Source organism: Lissotriton vulgaris, chromosome 2_2 (genome assembly GCF_964263255.1).
Source record: "Lissotriton vulgaris chromosome 2_2, aLisVul1.2, whole genome shotgun sequence".
Lineage (NCBI taxonomy): Eukaryota > Metazoa > Chordata > Amphibia > Caudata > Salamandridae > Lissotriton > Lissotriton vulgaris.
The window spans coordinates 103,141,260-103,158,178 of record NC_141688.1 but is presented as its reverse complement, the minus strand read 5'-3'; the positions used below and the strand labels follow the sequence as shown (position 1 = coordinate 103,158,178).

General features: G+C 46.0%; 1 protein-coding gene across 3 annotated transcripts in view; it reads right to left on the bottom strand.

Moving 5' to 3' along the window:
• Window positions 1-16,919, bottom strand: part of LIPC (lipase C, hepatic type) — a 607,669-nt gene that overhangs the window by 153,772 nt on the left and 436,978 nt on the right. For all 3 annotated transcript variants that reach the window (XM_086959372.1, XM_086959371.1, XM_086959373.1), the window contains exon 6: window positions 2,010-2,252. In XM_086959372.1, coding sequence (XP_086815498.1) covers window positions 2,010-2,252 — 243 coding nt within the window. The remainder of the gene's footprint in view (window positions 1-2,009; window positions 2,253-16,919) is intronic.

The following is a 16,919-nucleotide window of genomic DNA, read 5'->3' as shown; positions in this document are numbered from 1 at the left end:
GGTCATAAAGGATCTCTGGAAAAGTCATCCTTTTTGCCCTGATCATCCCCATTGTTTGACTGATACTGGTGGTAACTGACTCTGACTGTGCCATGGGATCTGCTAGACAGGCCCAGGGCCACTGCTCTGGTTAAAAAGCATATGGTAATAAGGTGTAATTACAATTGGTACTGATAACCTACCTGTCAGTCATTAGGGTAGGGCTTGTAGATTTGGAGGCTCAGGAGATGCAATTCACTTGTTTGCACTGCTGTTGTTCCTGCTGTCATTTTAAAAGTTAGCCCTGCTTTGCAAGCTGCTTTAAATTGAAATTACATGCAAATTTGATATTTTCAAAGTATTAAACTACCTTATTTTTCCAAACAAATCACCCCTAAGGTCTACCCTAGGTGGTCCCAGGTTAGGGTGCCATGTAAAAATAAGCAGGGATATTTTAAAAGGTGTTTTATATGCCCTGGTTTGGGAAAAACTACCAATTTTGTTTTTCCCCATTGTAGCATTTCATCTCCATAGACTAGCAAGGGAATACCTAAATAAAGTATAACTATTAACAAGAGTGAGCTAAAATAATATTTCAAGGACTTAAAAGATTGGTCGTGATAAATCCAACAACTTACCACTGTTGAATTTATTATAACTTGTACAGAAAATAAGTTATAGAACTTTCTTTTCTGTGAGCCAAAATCCAGCTCTCTAGCATGTCTCTCCTTATTGGCCAGTCTTGACGGGCTGAGGCAAACTGCTTTGATGAGGTGATAAGCGGCCTGAGTAGAGACAGAGGCTATCTGATGGGGGAGATCTGCAGCTGCAGAAAACAGGCCTTGAAGGGAGCTGGGTAAACTAACTGGTCTTCAAAGAGAGCAGGACAGTAAGGATTCAAGCCAGGCCTGCCCCCTCTTCCTGTATCCCCCCCACCCCCAGCCAGATGGGAGCTCCAGGCATGGAATTTGCAGGTGGTCTGTAATGGGAGTGTTAAGGGAAATGAGCCACACCAGTAGATTGGCTTAGACAGATCCTAACCCCAAGGAGAACATTTCACCATTGTGGATTTGAAAGTACAGTGCTTTGTGGGACAAGTATATTCCACACTTTGGGGGAAGCTGTCATACTTTTGGGAGGCACCCTGTACACCATTCGTCAGGGGTGCCTCCCCCATATGTCGCTTGGGAACACTGCATTTCAGGTTCGCCCCACTGAAAGCACCGGAACTCAAGACTTTCAAGAGCTGACAGTGGGCTCCGCTGTACCAAGCTGACAAAGTGCTGCAAATCTGGCCTGCTGGAGAGGGCCACTGGAAGTCGAGAGAAAATCCTCCAGAAAAGTTTATAAGTGATGAGATAAAATTATGACAGAGGCCTCCCGCTTAGTGTATCCTACCAGGGCACCATCGTGGTCAGCCTCAAGCTTTGACTTTGTTCCAGTTATGCGCAATCAGATGTCCCAAATTGGCGCTATTGGTTTTTTAGCACTAGAAAATGTTTATTCTTTAAAAATACATATCTCTATATCTCTGGTTCCCTACATTGGATCTTTATCATTTTGGTGTCATTCTCATTATAAAAATATGTCCTATTTTTATTAATTGGTTGTGGATTTCTATTGTGTGTTGTGTCTTACTTATGTAATGTATTGGTGTTTTTAAATGCTTTACACACCTGTCTCCTAAGGTAGGCATGTCTGGTCATTGCCAGCCATCAAGGGTTTAGCAAGGAAACACTTTATTGAGACCTTTTTTGGACTTTGTATTGCGTTGGTGGCCTTATTACTAGTGGTAGGTGCATTCTTACCCCTACTGATAATCCACGTTCCAACAGGATCCTTCTTAAAGGGACTTGGAAATGGCAACTCCTGAGTGACTCTGCCGAAAATCCTAGTGCAATTTTATTGACAAAGGGCTGCTGAAATATCTTGTGATTTCCTTCCAATTTGGTAATTTCTGGTGTCAAAATTATTACACCAGAGCATCTGTGCTATGCTTAAATATTACCAGAAAAAGCTCCTGGACCCACCTTTGAAAGGCATGTTTGCACGTGTCTTGAGGTACAGCTTTTTGCTCCTCAGTGGGCGCTCCTTTCTGATGTTGATCCCCAACGTATTACAGCGGTTCTTTTTGCAATTCAGGCATATTCCTTTCTCAAAAGTGTTGATGTCATTGCACCAGTAGGCCATGCTCTGCTTGTCATCGTGCAGCAAGGAGTCGATGTAGAGGTGTACAGAGCGTTCGTGCGCGCACTTCACTGTTGCTGCAATGCCTGCAAAGAAAGGCAGTGGTTACCATGTTCTCACATTCCAGCACATCTAAGTTTTTACAATCTATCACATGCAGTCATACATCATATAGTAGAGGTGCTTCACTGGGATGGCAGTTTGAAATAATAACTAATAAAAAGAGCATTATCAGGCAGTTAATGCCTTGGCAGGTGGGGTGAATGGCCTATAGTACAAAAGGCACTGATGGCCCAGGAAAGCTATCGGACAAGCATTTTATTTGTATTTCCTCTTAGACAAAATTGCTCATATGGTGACATTGGTGTTAATTAAATGTAGCAGTTAAACAATAGAACAATTCTAAAGCTTAAGTAGGACATAGTATGGTCTACCAGGGGAGAGGCCCAATTCATTGATGTGGGGTTTAAAAGTGAAACTTCTTAACAATTCTGTTTACCATTGTTCTTCTTTTGTTTTGAGTCCTCATGACCTAATCGCTTTTATCTGATATTTGTGTCTTTGCTCACTTACTGCATGTAACTAAATAAATTAAAGGATGAATGCATCAAGAAACATATATATTTTGGTAATTAGAATATACCATTAAAAGTAAGTGGAGAAAGAGGTGCCTATGGACAACAGCAGTCCTCTGTGCCACGGGACTCAAGCTGCACCACACTGACAAAGCCCAAATAGCACAAACCCAGCCTAGAGTTGCTTGTGTTGCTGCTCAGTGGAGAACTGGCACTGCGTACTGGACAGTTTCTTTTGCAATAACTTAAGTCCACTGTTGCTGTCTGAAGTGGAATAGTGGGCAAAAAACACTATGGACAGGATTATGGCTCAGAATAATTATCCGTGGCTGAGATTAATTCAAGTAATCCATCCATCACTTTTTTGTTTTCTTCAAAAGAAGCTTCCTCATCTTCCACTCACATGCGTGATGGGAGCCTCTGTCATAAGGCTGACCTTAAAGGGCATACTGTCTCAAGGCGTGTTTTACTTTTCCACTGCTCAGTGGTTAATTGTAAAAAAATAAGTGCCGAGGCTCTTGTCAGGAGGCAGAGTTCACCAAGCCCATATCTCCTGTTGACGACGCCTAAAACAGAACCAAGTACTAACCATGAAAATGGGGAGAGGATGTTGCGTAATGGCCAGAGCTGCCGACCTCAGAGCTGGGGAACCAGTTTGAAATCTTGGCGTCGACTCAACATCATGTGATTCTGGGCAAATCACTTAAGCTTCCTGTATCATCCATAAACGAACGCATCCTTAACAGGTACTCATGGAAAGCACATGTGTTAATGATTAAATGCCGGTGCTCAGCACCGGAATCCACTGGCTCAAATTAAACTTGCTGTCTTAAACCTGAAGAAAGACTGGACCTGGTTCCCCTGAAGCCAGGACCCTAGAAGTGACTCCTAGGGTCAGTTGGCTAAACTCCAGTTTGAGTTACAGGGACACAACAAGCTTACAGAGGCCCTTTCCATACACCAGCCCAGCTAACCAGTATTAATTGGACCTGCCTGGGTTCTGCTGCTGGCCTCTTTGGAGTGAATCCTAATCCCCTAAGTGGTTCCCCCAGGCCCTGGACCCTTGGCTGCTGTTGGAGTGTACTCCTCCTGTCCCCAAACAGCAAGAGGTGGGACTTAAACCTGTTTGCCAACTTTCTGGCTTGAGAAGTGACAGAGACCAGGATTGACATCTAAGCAGCAGCCGTCGACGCTGAATTGCCTGTTGGCCTCAGTTGGCTTGTTTGCCCAACTGCCGTCATCGAGCCTGGCTTCAGACCCAGCTTTCAGCTTGTCTCGCCACTGAATCATCGACAACCACTTTTTCTCCATAAAAAGTTCGAAGTAAGAGGCTAAAAAGTCCATCAGAATGACACTGCTCCAGGGTGATTGGCCTTAACTTTTCACTTTTTCCCAGTCTAGCATGACCAGATAACCCCGGAAGGCACTTTGTGCTTTTTTTTTTCAATGCAAACTTTAAAAACTAATATCTCTGGCTCTCCTTATTGGGTTTTTGTGATTTTAATGTCATTTATTGAAATTGTAATCTAGTTGTCTAAGTTGGTTTAGGTAAGAAGGAATATCTGGCTAGGAGGATTGAGGCATCTGCGAACTCCTGTAAGGAGATCTTCACCATCGTGAAGGAGTTCACGACCCCCAGCTCCCACTCGCCCCCGCTAGCATCTTCGGATGCGTGGGCATGTGTTCTCGCTAGCTTTTTTACCAACAAGATCAAGGCGATTCAGGCCTCCTTCGTGGAGAGGTCGGAGGAGGGAAGCGGCGCCCTCGGGGCGGGACGCGGACCACCGTGCACGCCTGTGGCGGTGCTGTCTGACTTTCCAGCTGTTTCCAGCGATGCGTCCAGGTTGCTGCTGGCCAATCTTAAATCAGGCTCGCCACTTGACCCCTGCCCTGCCAAATTTTTGGCCGGGATGGCGGCTGTGGTGAACCCGCTGGTCAACCCCATCCTCAATGCCTCCCTGAGGGAGGGGAGGGTCCCTAGCACCTGGAAAAGAGCGATGGTGATCCCCCTACTGAAAAAGCCGGGTCTTGACGCCGAGTTTCTGGCCAATTATAGGCCAATTTCACTTCTCCCGGCTCTAGCCAAGATCACTGAAAAACATGTCCATGGTGTTCTGTCGAGCTTTTTGAAAGCTAACAATCTGCTCCATCCATCCCAATCCGGATTCCGTCCTAACCTTGGCGTTGGCGGCAGGGCCATGTTGGTCATGTTAGACCTGTTGGCGGCTTTCGACACCGTCCCCCACGAGGCGCTTCTTGCTAGGCTTCATAGCATCGGCCTTAGGGGGACGGTGCTCAGATGGTTCACATCTTTCCTTGAGGGCCGCCGCCAGACGGTCTGGGTTTCCCAGAGTTCTGCCGAGATGCCGCCACTGGGAGTCGGGGTTCCACAGGGCTCTGTGTTGAGCCCCACGCTGTTTAACATCTTTATGTCCCCTTTGGCGGCCGCGTTGGAGGCACATGGGGCCCAGATCGTGTCCTACGCCGATGATACGCAACTCCTCTTCACTTGCGGTAAAGACCAGGAGTTTGATGGAGAGAGTATTCGGGGCTGTCTGGGAATGGTCTTCGACTGGTTCCAGTGGAACAGTTTGAAGGCCAATTCGAGTAAGTCTGAGGTCTTATTCTTCGGTTGTGCCACCGATCCTGAGTGGCGGGAACGGTGGCCGTCTGATATGTGTCCTCCCGTACAGTCATCATTGGTTGCTAAAAACCTGGGAGCCAAGCTGGACAATCAGCTTTCGCTGAGAACGCATATTCTCGGTCTGGCTGGCACCTGTTATGGAATTTTGAAAATGCTCCTCAAATTCCTACCCCTACTGTCTGTGGAGCACAGGCGGATTACTGTGCAGGCTCTTATTGGATCCAGGCTAGATTACGCCAATGCCCTCTTCCTTGACCTTCCTGACTATCTGGTCCAACGCCTACAGGTGGCGCAGAACTCTGCAGCCCGGGCAATTTTCGGCCTGCAAAGACGAGCTTGAGCTTCCGGGTTGCTACAGACGCTCCATTGGCTGCCTATCCGGAAGCGGATCATGTTCAAATCCCTGACGCTGATGCACAAAGCATTGTTTGGCTCAGGTGCCGGATATCTGCGGCGGAGATTGGCCTTCTATCGTCCAGCCCGCTCCCTGCGGTCTGAATCCCTTTTTACTGCGGTGGTTCCGTGTGTGAGGAAGGCCCGCGCTGGGGGGCGCTCTTTCAGCTGTAAGGCTCCCCAGCTGTGGAATTCGCTTCCGCTGACGCTTCGCAGCACCGCCAATCTGCTCCAGTTCAGGAAGAGCCTGAAGACCTGGCTTTTTAACCTTTAGGCCTTTTTTGTTCTCCTCTTTGTTTCTGGTTCTGTTTATGCTCTGTTGTGTGATTTCGACTCTGAGCTGCAAGTGGAAAGCGCCGGGACACTCTTTTCGAGTAGCCGTGCGCTATATAAATGCATTATAACATAACATAACATAACATAACATAACATAACATAACATTTTTCTAATGTTGCATTTTCACTTGTACTACTGTTTGAGTGCTTCATAAATACTTGACCATTGCCTCTAAATTAAGCCTGACTACTTGTTGTGATGGTGAAGAGAGCGCCAGACAACATATGTGGAAATGTATCCATTTAATGTGGCATTACGTCTCTCCTTGAAGAGGCCTAGGAGTAACTGACTCACAGAGCCAGAACCCCTATGACCTCACTCAATTCTACATTCTACCTACTCAAAACCACATCATCACACATCTCCCTTTTGTATATGAAACAAGAATACAATACTATAAAGCATAAATAAATGTAGAACAAGAATACAGTTTCATAAATGACATTTCCGCCACTCATTTCCCTTTGAACATTTGAAACTAGAATGATCATCCGTAGCAACAAACAATATAAATGTAATAAGAAACACAGTGGGAAAAAACCCACTTCGGGGCTGATTCCGATCTCGCTCGGAAGTGCTCCTGACTGCATCCGTCAGTAGGCGTGATTTCTGAGTGACTTATAGAGCTGTACGAGCGAGCAAGTATGATGCGATATTCGACACGCGCTCCGAGGGACTTGTACGAGTCAACAATCCCCTCCGGACGACTCCGCCATGTACGACACGCACAGCGCAACGGGGCGGATTCCCGGACCACCAAGTACGATGTGCACGCAGGGCAGCTGGATTAAGTCGAAGTGTTCGACTCAAAAAAGCTCAGGAAACCGGACTTTGGGAGTCCGTTGGGGACACCCTTTCACCCGGGGCCCTATGTCTCAAAAACTGAGGGGGTCACAAGGGTCCCCCCTACACATGCATGCAAGATTAGTGCGAGACTGAGGCGTACCCACGACAGGGGGCGCACTTGTCTGAGACGTGCATTTTTGTGTATTAAAGCCTATGTACACAACATACACCAGGCTCTCGTAGACTTCAATGGGGCTCCTAGTGTCTCGAGTCAGTCAGCGCTGCAGTGCATCGTACTCTGTTGCTCGGAGCCCAGGAGCACGAGTCGGTCGGAAAGGTCTACGGGACTGGGTCGGCCGTATGGCTTCCCCAGAGAAATCGTGCCCTTAATGTGCAACAAAATCCTTCCATTTCTTTGGTACACATTTGTTGCGGATACTTTTTCGCACTGGATTGATCACAACATTAACTTTTACCCTCTTTTCCATTTTTCTGTCAAAAGAAGCACCATTTGAAACTAATGCTACACAAGTGGTGCTTCACCAATTCCCATCAGAATGTTTCACAGAATTCTTTCTCATTTCACAAATCTGAACAGGATCTTTAAATTTCGACAGAACTTTCCCAATTATAACTGGATTTTTTACAGGCACCCAGTCACCAATCTTCAACTTGCACAATTTCTTCAAGCTAAACCTCCTCTCTTTCTTTACTTTTTCCAAATTGGTCATATTCAACTTTACTTTAGCACACTTCCACCATTCCAATACACTCCCCTGTTTAGGTATCAACTGAATCATCCAATATGGGCACAATTCTGTTGCAGCTTCTCTACCCCATATCAACTTAAATGGAGACTTCCCTGTCACCGAATGAGGCGTAGTGCGGTAAGACCACACCAAGTTTTTAATAGCCTCAGCAACATTCATGTTATTTCTAATGGTAGCTTGTATACACTCCACCAACACTTTGTTGAAACGTTCAACCTTTCCATTACTTTGAGGATGATATAATGGAGTCCTTAAATGCTTTTTACCACATTTCTTCAGAAACAAGTTCATTTCTACAGATGTAAACTGAACTCTATTATGAAGTAAGACCACCCCCGGTAGCCCCTCTCTTGAAAACACATTTTGAAAGCAATCAATCACCTTCTTGATAGATGGTTCAGAAACTGGTTCCACCTCAATCCACCTAGAAAGATGATCTACCATAACTATGAAATATCTCAGCTTGGCAGAATTTGATATGGACCCAAGAAATCTACTCCTACACAATGCCAAGCTTTTCCTGGACACAAAGTTACTGATTCGACTTGTTGTTCCACTACTACAAATGTATCACTCATTTTGCACTTAGCACAATGTGTCACACACTCCTCAATTTCACTATCCATACATGGCCACCAGAACCTTTCCCTCACTTTTTGTTTCGGTGCAGTCGAACCAAGGTGAGCTTGGTGTGCAAACACAAAAATATGGTGTCTAAAACAGGAAGGAGGGATACGTTTACCTCCTCGCACTGAAACATCATTCTCAACTGACAGAAACTTTCCGGAACATTTGTAAATCAAATGAGAAGTGTTTTTTCTTTTGCCCATTTTGACTTCAACCTAGTTGAGTACTTCCCTTAAGATGTCATCTTCTTTAATAGCCATGGCTCAATCTTCATTCTTGTCAGACACTGACATCACCAACATATGCAATAAAGCATTCCTCAATCTCTGATTCCCACTCTAAGTTTTCAGACTCCATAAGGTAAAGCCTAGATTTAAAGTCTGCGCGTCAATTTTTCCCACCTGGAAAATATTCAATTGTAAAAGAGTATTCAAGTAATTTTGATGCTATTCTTGAAATCCTTGGCAGAAGTGCGTTTAATTTTTTTTAAATTTCCAGAAGGAATGTTAACTAAAGGGCGATGATCAGTCTTTAAAACAAACGATCTTCCCCATAAGTATGCCTTAAATTTCTCAACACTCCACACACAGGCTAAGAGTTCTTTTTTGATTACAGAGTACTTGCATTCTACATGTGACGGTGTTTTAGTTGCAAAACCCACAGTGAAATCATGGCCTCCCTCTATTTGGGATATAACTGCACCCAGACCGACCATACTCACATGCATCTGCAGGGGCATTTACAATTCTCTCTTTGATAATTTTATATGATCGCTCAGACCATACGAATTCTACATTTTTCTTAAGGAGTGCTCTGAAAATTCGGTTAAGTTAGCAAAATTCTTTAAAAACTTGGCCTAGAACTCACATAATCCTATGACTGAAAGTAATTGTTCCTTGTTTTTAGGAGCGGGAGCATCTACTATGCTTTTTACGAGACAGGGTTTTGGTTTCAAAACCTGACCAGAGAAAACATGACCTAGTTGTTCAATTTCTCTTGTTTTGAAAATGCCCTTATCCTTTCGTAATGTTGCACCCCTAGATTGAAGTGTATGTAGGGCTACATCATGCTCAGATTCATTATCAGTCAAAATTAAAATATAATCTTGAAAGAAAGCTACTTGTGGAACATCTTGAAACATTGTGGACATAAGTCTTTGAAAAACTGCTGCAGCAGAAGCTATGCCAAATGGCATCCTACAGAACTGAAAAGTACATTCAGAAGTGATAAACACAGTTAAGTAGCAAGAATTCTTGACTAATTCAGTCTGGTGATAGGCAGACTTGAGGTCTAGGTTCGTAAACCAACTAGCATGACCTATTTTTGTGTGTGAGATCCTCTAATCTAGGCAACGGAAAATGATCAACCCGGATGGCTTTATTGACACTCCTTAAGTCAACATACACTCTGAGTTCCCCAGACTTTTTCTTTGCCAGAACAATAGGAGATAACCATGAAGTTCCTTCTACTTCTTCGATAATGCCTTTTTTTTCACGCATAGTTTTTAACATGTCTGCTTAAGTCTTTTCTAACACTTAAAGGAATGTTTCGCTATTTATGTTTCACAGGAGGGACTTGGTGTTTGACCTTTATGGAATAAACAAAGTCTGTAATCTTCCCCAGATTGTCTTGAAAAACACTTTTAGTCGCCAATACATTTTGTGTATTTGTGACCGTATTTAAATCAAGTTTTTCAATGGTGATAGGATTACTTGAACCAGGTCTTATTGTCAAGTTGAATTCCGACTGATGAATTAAACTTAACACATTGAAGCCTTTACATGCTACATACACTTTCCCTTTAATAGAAGAACCTAATAATTTGATAGTAGGGTGAAAATAACCAATTAGATCTACTTTGCTACCCTCAAAGGCTACTGTCTTCACATCAGGAGGTAGCAAGTGTTGCTCCTTCCTTAATTTGACAACATTTGTATGATCCACTATAATGATCCGAACTCCTTTATCCAATAAGAGTTTCACTTGCTTACTTCCAATTGATACCTCAATCTCAGGGTCCGGTATTTGAAATGTTTGATCTTGTTTCTCACATCTCACCACTAGTAATAATTATTTATAATTCTCTTGTTTACTATCATCATTGACCTCATAATCTTCACTAACTATACAATCAACCGAGCGGCATATTATCAAGCACATTGTTAAAATTATCACCGCTTTAGCGTCAGAAAACTGCTGCTAAAGCGGGTTGTTTCTTCCTCCCCTACATACTTTAAAAAAATGACCCATTTAACCACATTTTTTACACTGCTGACCATGTGCAGGGCAATATCTACACATAGATACATGACTTGGTGAACCACATCTATAACAAGAACGTCTTCGTGGTTGAGGATTTTGAAAATTTGACCTTGTCACACTTTTACCTTTTTTGTTTTCTACTTGAGCTACAGGTTTATTTATAACTGCCCCAGCAATGCAGGGTTTACTGAGAGATTCTTTTAAAAATGTCATATCTTTGCAAGAAACTTCTATGCTTTTAGCTATTTCTATTGCTTTGTCCAAAGAAGTATTTTTACAAGTAAGTAAGCCTTCCTGTATTTTCTTGGAATTACATCTCACTACTAGTTGATCCCTAAATAATTATGAAGTGAAATTTTCAAATTCACACATAGAGGGTAACACTTTCAAGGCTGTGACATAGGTATCTGTACATTCAGCAGGTTTTTGAACTCTGGTGAAAAATTTAAATCTGTGAACTACTGAGGGCTCCATTACGTAAGTCCGCCTGCCAGAGGTGCGGTCGATCCCGCCAGGCCCATTATGATGTGACCGCCCCCCCCTGGCGGTGGCATCCCGCATCCATTACATTGCATGCATGTTGCGCATTGTCATGCACAACGTGACAGGCACCGTGCTGTGCCTGCCACCTTGTGCGTGCCAATACCCCCAAGCCACCCACCCCCACCCTCTGGGGGCCCCAAAGGGCTCCCAAAGGCATTCTCTGCATGCCTTTCCATGGCGGATCCCCGCCATGGAAAGGCATACCCACCGCAGGCATCCTAATTTGGATGGCGGTGCCTTGCATATTGTGTGCCTTTTCCCGCTCGGCCGGCAATCTGACCGGAAGAAAAGCGGCAGACAGTCTTTCTGTCTGCTGCAATGCCCGTTGCCATACGTTCATAAGTTCTTAGGGCTCCATTATGATGGCCGGTGGATTTTGTCCACTGTAATGGTAAACGGGACCGACCGCCAGAGGTGCAGTGGTTCCACCAGGCCCATTATGATGCGACAGTCACCCTGGCGGTCGCATCCCGCATCTAAACATTGTGGCAGGCGGTGCTGTAAGCAGCATCCACCACAATGTAATAGATGCATGTTGTGCATTGGCATGCACAATGTGACAGGCACCATGTGGTGCCGGCCACCTTGTGCGTGCCAATGAAGGAGGGTACCATAGGTACCCCCCAAGTGCAGCCTCCCATCCCCCCAACACTGTTGGGGCCCTTAACGGGCCCCCAAAGGCATTCACTGTATGCCTTTCCATGGCAGAGTCTCCACCATGGAAAGGCATACCCACCGCAGGCATCTTAATATGGATGGCTGTGCCTGCAGGGCACCACCACCATATTGTGTGCCTTTTCTGCCTGGCCAGCAATCCATCCGACGGAAAAACGGTGGACCGTCTTTCCGTACGCCGCTGTGCCACTCGACATACTAATATGGCAGGGGTGAAACAGGGACATTTGGGGGGCAGGTCGCCACAGCTGGCCCGGCGGGGGCGGTTAGCCCGCAATCCTAATAGGCCCCTTAGTTTTTGAAATGTATTTGTTTTTGATATGTAATTGTGCAACCGCAGAATAGAATTTGCAAGTTCTTCTCCGTAAAGATCTTCCCATTCCGGTAAATGATCAAATATATTTTGGCCTTCTATCCCTAGATGATAGTACATCAAACCTTTTTTCCTTTCAGGTTTGCCTTGAAAGAGCGAATCCACAATTTCCATTCTAAACTATGGTTCACCAGGTTCTTGCAGAAAATGTGCTGACTGAGAAATACTCTGCATGGTTAATTTCTTGAATAACTACTTGTGAATAATACAACAAAGCTATTATTTTCCACTTAGGTAAGAAACCAGTCAATACAGCGATGACTTGAAATAATACATGTATAAGTAGAATGAAATTCAAAGTTATAAAAGCGTGCAAATCGCTGCTGACTTAAAAAAAAATAACTAGACTTACACAAGCGTGCAAATCGCTGTTGAAATAAATATGAACATGTGTGCACATCACAGATTACGAAAATGTTGACATGGTTGTGCACAAACACTGAATTCAACAGAATTTCTGTGTGCACACTTCAGTTTAAAACGAAACCTGAAGTGCAATATTGCATATAGCCACAAGATGGAGTATAAGTAAGCAGGAGCACAGTGGCACAAAGAAAACTTTATCATTCTACTTGTACAGCAGACATCCAGGAAGCACAGACTACAGAGCAGCATGTTTGCCAGTGAGAGACTTTTTTAAAGACTGAATGTACTTGAAAGATACGTCTCCGCTCCATTTGACGCCTTGAGTCCTTGTTGCGTGCATCACCACTCCTTTTAACAGCATGAGTCTTCATTGCACACGTCTCCACTCCTTTTGATAGCGCGAGTCCTCAGTGCGCAACTCTTCCACAGTTGAGCTTGCGGTCTCAATAGCGTTCGTTGCCCACAAAATGGTGCTAGGCGACCAACAAAAATATCACTAAAGTGCTGCCAAAAAAAAATATTAAAACAGAGTACAAGCTTTCCACATGTTGCGCCGTCTGTGCGATGCGGCCCGCCTCCTGCTTGTCTCACCTTGGTCAAGGATGGGCAAAAGTACGGATGATCAGCACCCGATCTCCTGCTCCAACATCCATCTGGGTACTCTCTGGCCCCCTCGATAGCCTCCACAAGGCAGCAGAAAGTACCCCTACTCGTCGCTAAAAATGTTGTGATGGTAAAGAGATAGCCAGACAACATATAAGGAAATGTATCCATTTATTGTGACAGTACGTCTCTCTATGAAGGGCCCCTGCAGTAAATGACTCGCAAAGCCAACGTGGCCTTCCAGTGCCTAGCGGCGCCTAAAGATAGCTCGGGGCTCCTGCAGCGCGGGTGCCCTTCTCAGCTGCATGCTGCACTTTTGACCAGGGACTCTATTCCCCAGCAACTTTAGCGCCAGGAGACACCAACGTGGTCTTCCCATGCCCGGAGGCACATAAAGACAGCTCGGGGCTCTGGCAGCACGGGCGACCTTCTCAGCCGCACGCCGCACTGGCCAGGGACTCTGGAGGCGCATAAAGACAGCTCAGGGCTCCCGCAGCATGGGAGCCTTTCTCAACCACATGCCGCACTTTTGACCGGGGACTCCAATCCCCAACAGCCTTAGTGTCAGGAGGCGCCAATGCGGCCTTCCCGTGCCCGGAGGTGCATAAAGACTCCTCCCTGAACAGCGGATCTAACGCTGCTTCAGGGAAAATACTAGCTCGCGGTCGCCATTACCGACAACGAGGGAGCCACGAGATACGCGCATCTCTGCTGGCCACGCCCCCCTCACCAAGCATGAATAGTGCGCGCTGAACGCAAGCTCGACACTGACAAGAGGTTCCTGAGGCGGTAGCCGGGAGCGCGATAGCGCAATTTAACTTTTTAAAACTTGTGTGATACTGTGTGATACCTTGTTTTTTAAAACTTCACTGAATTCCCTGGCACCCCTTTGCCCTTCCCTGAACAGCGGATCTAACGCTGCTTCAGGCAAAATACTAGCTCGCGGTCGCCATTACCGACAACGAGGGAGCCACGAGATACGCCCATCTCTGCTGGCCACGCCCCCCTCACCAAGCATAAATAGTGCGCGCTGAACGCAAGCGCGACACTGACAAGAGGCTCCTGAGGCGGAAGCCGGAAGCGCGATAGCGCAATTTAACTTTTTAAAACTTGTGTGATACTGTGTGATACCTTGTTTTTTAAAACTTCACTGAATTCCCTGGCACCCCTTTGCACTTCCCTGAACAGCGGATCTAACGCTGCTTCAGGCAAAATACTAGCTCGCGGTCGCCATTACCGACAACGAGGGAGCCACGAGATACGCCCATCTCTGCTGGCCACGCCCCCCTCACCAAGCATAAATAGTGCGCGCTGAACGCAAGCGCGACACTGACAAGAGGCTCCTGAGGCGGAAGCCGGGAGCACGATAGCGCAATTTAACTTTTTAAAACTTGTGTGATACTGTGTGATATCTTGTTTTTTAAAACTTCACTGAATTCCCTGGCACCCCTTTGCACTTCCCTGAACAGCGGATCTAACGCTACTTCAGGCAAAATACTAGCTCGCGGTCGCCATTACAGACAACGAGGGAGCCACGAGATACGCCCATCTCTGCTGGCCACGCCCCCCTCCAACGCCCAGGCCACCCAACATAAATCATGTGTCTCGGCCGGAAGCACAGCGGACGAGCACAGCGGGCGCGACGATGGCGCGCCGAAGGCGCGCTTAAGGCAAGCTCGTCTGCGCTCGTCCGCGCTAGGCAGAGCGCAGAGCCAGACACTATCGACCAGACGCGCAAATATGCAAGGGACACACTGCTCCACCTGAACAAAGAGGTACATGCTCTATGCCGACACTCTGTTCCTGGGGATCACCCCCGCAACAGATGTTCTCACTGCCCCTACAAACTTACCTTTACCGGCCTCGATAACCCTTCCCACTTGAACATGCACATGGCCCTAATCAACTGTAGATCCCTTCCTAAGCACTCACTGGAGATATATCACCTATTGGAAGAACATGATCTTGATATTCTCTTCCTTACGGAAACTTGGCTAGGACCGAACTCAGACCCCGACATTGTTAACTCTCTACCCCAGGGCTTCCTTATCCATCATCTGGATCGCCCTAAGGGGAAAGGCGGAGGTATCGCCATCATTTACAAAAACCACCTTTCTTGCCGTCTACTAGGCAGCCCTCTTCTAGACTGCAAAAAAGCCATGTTTTCTATTCAGATCTCACCATGTAAAGCCTTATCGGGCTTCCTCATCTACCGCCCTCCTGGGCCTTTGGGTCAATTCTGTGAATCCCTCACGGAACATACATTCACTCTAGCCGCTACTTACCCTGAATGTTTGATCCTAGGGGACCTGAATATCCACTTTGACAAAAAGGAAGCCAAACTAGCCACCGACCTGATAGCAGATCTCGAATCTCTCCAGTTAAAATTACCCAGCCGTCTTCCTACCCACTCACAGGGACACTTGCTAGACCCTATTTTTTCCAACATCAATGACCTCACCGTCATGGACCCCATCCCGATGCCTTGGACCGATCACTTCCTAGTGCCAATAAATTGGCAGCTACCTCCCACTCCTCGCCCTACTGCAAACCCTAACAAACCCACGCGATCCTGGTGCAAACTAGATGTAGAGAATTGGAAACACCAGCTTGAATGCTCCCCTCCTGAACTTGATACGAACCCAATTCTCACTGACGCAGAGTTTGCCAAATGGATAGGAGACACTCTGGACAAAGTACTCCCTAAAAAAATCTCCAATAACCCCCGGGGCAAAGCCTCCTCCCCCTGGTTCACTAGCGAAATGCGGCTTCTAAAAAAAGCCTGTAAAAAATCAGAAAGAGACTGGAGGAGAAACTTCGACGACGAGAAAGAAATTGAATATAAAAAAACCCTCTTCAAATATAAAAAAGCACTTAAAACTGCTCAAATTAACTACTTTGAGGAGAAAATAAGATCCTCCACCAACTCAACGCGGGAGACATTCCAAATAGCCAAGAAACTTCTTAAAGTACCGGAGCCCCCTCCCCTGATCGAACCCTCAACCACACGCTGCAATGAACTCGCAGAATTTTTTAATCAAAAAATCAACAACATCATCAACTCCCTTCCTCCGCTCACTCCGGACACTCACTCCACCTCCTCTATTGCTGCAGCAACAGCTGACCATCTGTCAGATTTCACCCCCCTGACAACAGACACCATCCTTCCTATACTGAACTCTATCAAAAGCGGTTCCCCCACAGACCCGGTACCACTCAACATCCTAAAATTAGTCGCACCCACCATTCTCCCCCACTTGGTTAAACTAATTAACAGCTCATTTGCCTGCGGCACTGTCCCCCCAAGCTGGAAAAAAGCAATGGTGAAAGCACTGATTAAAAAAACGCACCTGGATCCACTAGAACTGGGCAACTACAGACCGATCTCTCTGCTCCCAGGCATTAGTAAAATAGCAGAGAAGTACGTCAACCACAGCCTATCCTTCCACCTTGAAACCAAAGGTCTGATTGAACCTTCCCAAACAGGATTTAGACCAGGCCAGAGTACTGAAACTGCAATTTTGGCGGTAGTTGAGGAAGCAAGGAAAATCATGGACACAGGAGGATCAGTGGCAGTGATCCTCCTGGACCTAAGCGCTGCCTTCGACACCGTCAACCACTCTACTCTGGTCCACAGGCTCAAGGACCTTGGAATTGCAGGAACGGTCCTGAACTGGCTCAAATCCTTCCTAGAGAACAGATCTTTCCGGGTGGCAGATGGAAACTTCACGTCCAAGCCTACGGCCATCGGCTGTGGGGTCCCTCAGGGCTCCTCCCTGAGCTGACCCTTTTTAATGTT